This window comes from Mizuhopecten yessoensis, unplaced genomic scaffold, assembly GCF_002113885.1.
Source record: "Mizuhopecten yessoensis strain PY_sf001 unplaced genomic scaffold, ASM211388v2 scaffold10041, whole genome shotgun sequence".
In the NCBI taxonomy this organism is placed as follows: domain Eukaryota; kingdom Metazoa; phylum Mollusca; class Bivalvia; order Pectinida; family Pectinidae; genus Mizuhopecten; species Mizuhopecten yessoensis.
The window spans coordinates 135,247-138,476 of NW_018408349.1; the positions used below are offsets into that span (position 1 = coordinate 135,247).

Genomic DNA, 3,230 nt, shown 5'->3' on the forward strand with positions numbered 1-3,230 from the left:
TCATCTACCAAGGATGATTCTGACCAAGTTTGAAAAAATTCCATCCACTGGTTCTTGAGAAGAAGTTGATAATGTAAAAAGTTTACACACGACGGACGGACGGAAAGTGATTGGAATAGGTCACTTGAGCAAAGCTCAGGTGACCTAAAAAGGTGTTCCTACACCTGGAAGAGGTATTTAGATTGATAAATAAATCAACTACATGTAGGAGGTACCACAACCACTTTAAGTCTTATCATACTGCTCTTTTATTCATATCTTATAACTTGCTAACATATTGCTGATTATTAAACATCTATTTGCTAACAGAGCTTATACATGGAAAAATACTCCAAAAAATCTTGAATACATTTTCAGTAATTTGCTTATGTTTCTTGTCACACAGTAGATAGTTTACATATATATGTTAATATCTTTGATAAGATTCATGATTTGGTATATATCCTACGTGCGATATGCTATTTTTTCACTTCCAGTATTATGTAATAATGCTACACTGCTTTGAAAAAGCCTTGCAAGGCCTGCATCATACCCTAAATTGTTACATTTATAAGCGGACAAACCAGTTGTTCTGCAATAAAGAACAGGCCCCTGGTTTACAGTGTGGAGGAAATACTTAGCATGAGAAGATGTTAAATGACGTGAGTCTCCCTCCCTAATGTGAGAGCTGGCAACCCTGCTTATAGAGTCTTTCAATGTTTATGGGTTAGTTTAGGAACCTTTGTTTAGCGACCATCTGTCTTACATATGACCTACTTTCCTTTGTCACTTAAAAGTCACTTTAGACAGGTTTGACTGTACTGCTTGTGAAATAATAACACACATACAAGGTAATACACTCAGTTGATTCAATTCCATGACTCGCGACTTTTTTCATTTGCATTACATTACTAATTCTCCTCTAAATCTCCAATGAATATCAAAATAAAGTTACACCAGTAACTTACCTGAGATTCAAAATGTACAGACAGAGCTGAAACAGGTAGAAGTTGTCTATTAAATCATTGCCAAAACATTGTTTCAAAACCATCTACATAATACAATCAGTCAAAGGGGAGATAATTCTAAATATTCATATTTTCTGACTCCTCAGTTTGTTAATGGTAATTTGTAAATATCTTGTAAGTAATAATTAATCAAATTATTAAATTAACAAGCTAATATTTTACAGCTTCTGTTAAATTGTTGATAATGATCCTCTGAAAAGTGGTTTTTATAACAGTTTACAACATCACAGATCGAGATTTCAAAGTTAAAATGAATTTATAGAAAACCAATCCCTTTACCTGTCAGTCCCCACCATGTAGGGCATTTACTGGTCAGCTTGACCACTCCTGAAGCAAACATGAGGCGGAAGAGGAGCCAGCGTACCAACCAAAGAGTGATGCTATCATGTTGGTGGTACGGTGACATCCTCCACTTCTTCGGTAACTGGAGATTAAATGGAGCCACTAAGATCGCCAGGAAACCTGTTTCTAGGAGCAAAATATCCCTGAAAGTAATTCAAAATCTTTAAAAATTATATTAAAACATTTAAAAATATTACTTCAGCCTGTCATTGACACTCCAATGCAATAAATCATGTATCCCTTAGAGATGAACACTTTGAAGTTAAATTTTACACTATTCAGTGTTCTCATTAAATTTTTACACTATTTAGTATTCTCATTAAACTTTTATACTTTTCAGTGTTTTCATTAAACTTTTACATTTTTCAGTGCTCTCATTAAAAGCCAGCTGCCAGGGTTTCAATTTTGTGAAACAGAATAGTCAATAGTTAAAGAATATATTTCACACATTTTTTCAGGTCATGAACATAGCAAAAAGAAAACTTCCACAAACTATAATGTTCATATAGTGTCAGCAGATATAGGTTATTATTATCTCTAGTGTTAGTGAACACTAGTACACATTCACAGATAACCATTTCTGTACCACACTGTCTGTTTAAGCTTTCATTTCAGAAATTCTGCAGCATGTAGGATTGGTGTTGCAATTATCCTTTATCAATGACAGGTTGACAAGAATGAGAGATAAAGGAATGGGAAAGAGATGGTACCACTCACCATTGGAACCACAGAAATGTCTGCCCAACCTAAAATCACAAAAATAGGTAGAATGTATTCAATTTTAGCAGCAAAACTAGGAAAATTAATGTCTTTTAATTCATTACTGTAATTACTCCATGAGAGAATTTTTTATGTTTTAACTTTAGTAATGTTTACTAATAAATAGAAATTCACATAAAAATATTACTGTAGAATAACTGATGTTTCCTGTGAATATTGTGGTTAAGTTTCAATTCTTTAAGTAGATTTTGTAGTTCTACACAAAATGAATTGGTAAACATCAATCACCTGCAGGCTAAAGTTAAATCAGGTCATGTACTAATAGTGGTACAATAAACTAGGTCGATTACCTGCTAACTGTTGTACCACAAACTACAATGTAGGTCATACTGTGGTACCATGAAAAAGGTCACACTCTACTGGGCTATTTAGTGGTATCATACACCATAAACTAGTTCATTCTGTGGTACAAGATGTTCAACGTTAGACACACCTGATACAGAGATAGGTATAACATCCAAAGGAGAGTGTAGGCTACAGTGTCCCGAGCCCCACCAAACACCAAACTAAGGAAGGACACCAGCATCCCGATCAGACATAGCAGATCCATCCCTCCCTGAGCATCCAGACCAAGGCGTGGGGTCAACTTCATCAGAGTTGGAGCTCCATCCAACAGTTCCTCTATTGAATCTATCTCTACAGAAATCCCAGAGATTGACATACTGAAGCAGCACTGACATTAATTATTATTTAAAGAAATAATAACATTTTTTTTAATATTTTCTTTTTATATAATGAAGAAAATATTAACGTGAAACAGAAAGCATGAGGCCCAAGGGCCTTAGCGGTCACCTGAGTTATATCATAGGTACTGGTAGCTTTATTTTATTGTTTAGATGTGATGTGGAAATCAGCATGTAAACTAAGTGAAATACAATACTTGTCATGTCATCAAAGGATAAGAATTTTAAAATGTTTGTAAATGTTCCCTTTGGGGCCCCGCTCTAACCCCTGGGGATGGGGCAGGAATTCCAAGTTTAAATTGTGATACCGTCATCCACCAAAGATGATTCTGACCAAGTAAAAATAATTTCCAACAGAAAATTGTCAAAATATACCCAAAAGTGTTGTTTCCCTATATAAACTATAGTAAACTTTACC

General features: G+C 34.6%; 1 protein-coding gene across 1 annotated transcript in view; it reads right to left on the minus strand.

Annotated features, from left to right (window-relative positions):
- The window catches only part of LOC110459326 (lipase maturation factor 2-like), an 86,581-nt gene that overhangs the window by 77,347 nt on the left and 6,004 nt on the right, over positions 1-3,230 (minus strand). The window contains exons 3-6 of the mRNA XM_021511525.1: positions 2,563-2,765; positions 2,067-2,095; positions 1,287-1,492; positions 948-973 (exon numbers count right to left, since the gene is read on the minus strand). Coding sequence (XP_021367200.1) covers positions 948-973; positions 1,287-1,492; positions 2,067-2,095; positions 2,563-2,765 — 464 coding nt within the window. The remainder of the gene's footprint in view (positions 1-947; positions 974-1,286; positions 1,493-2,066; positions 2,096-2,562; positions 2,766-3,230) is intronic.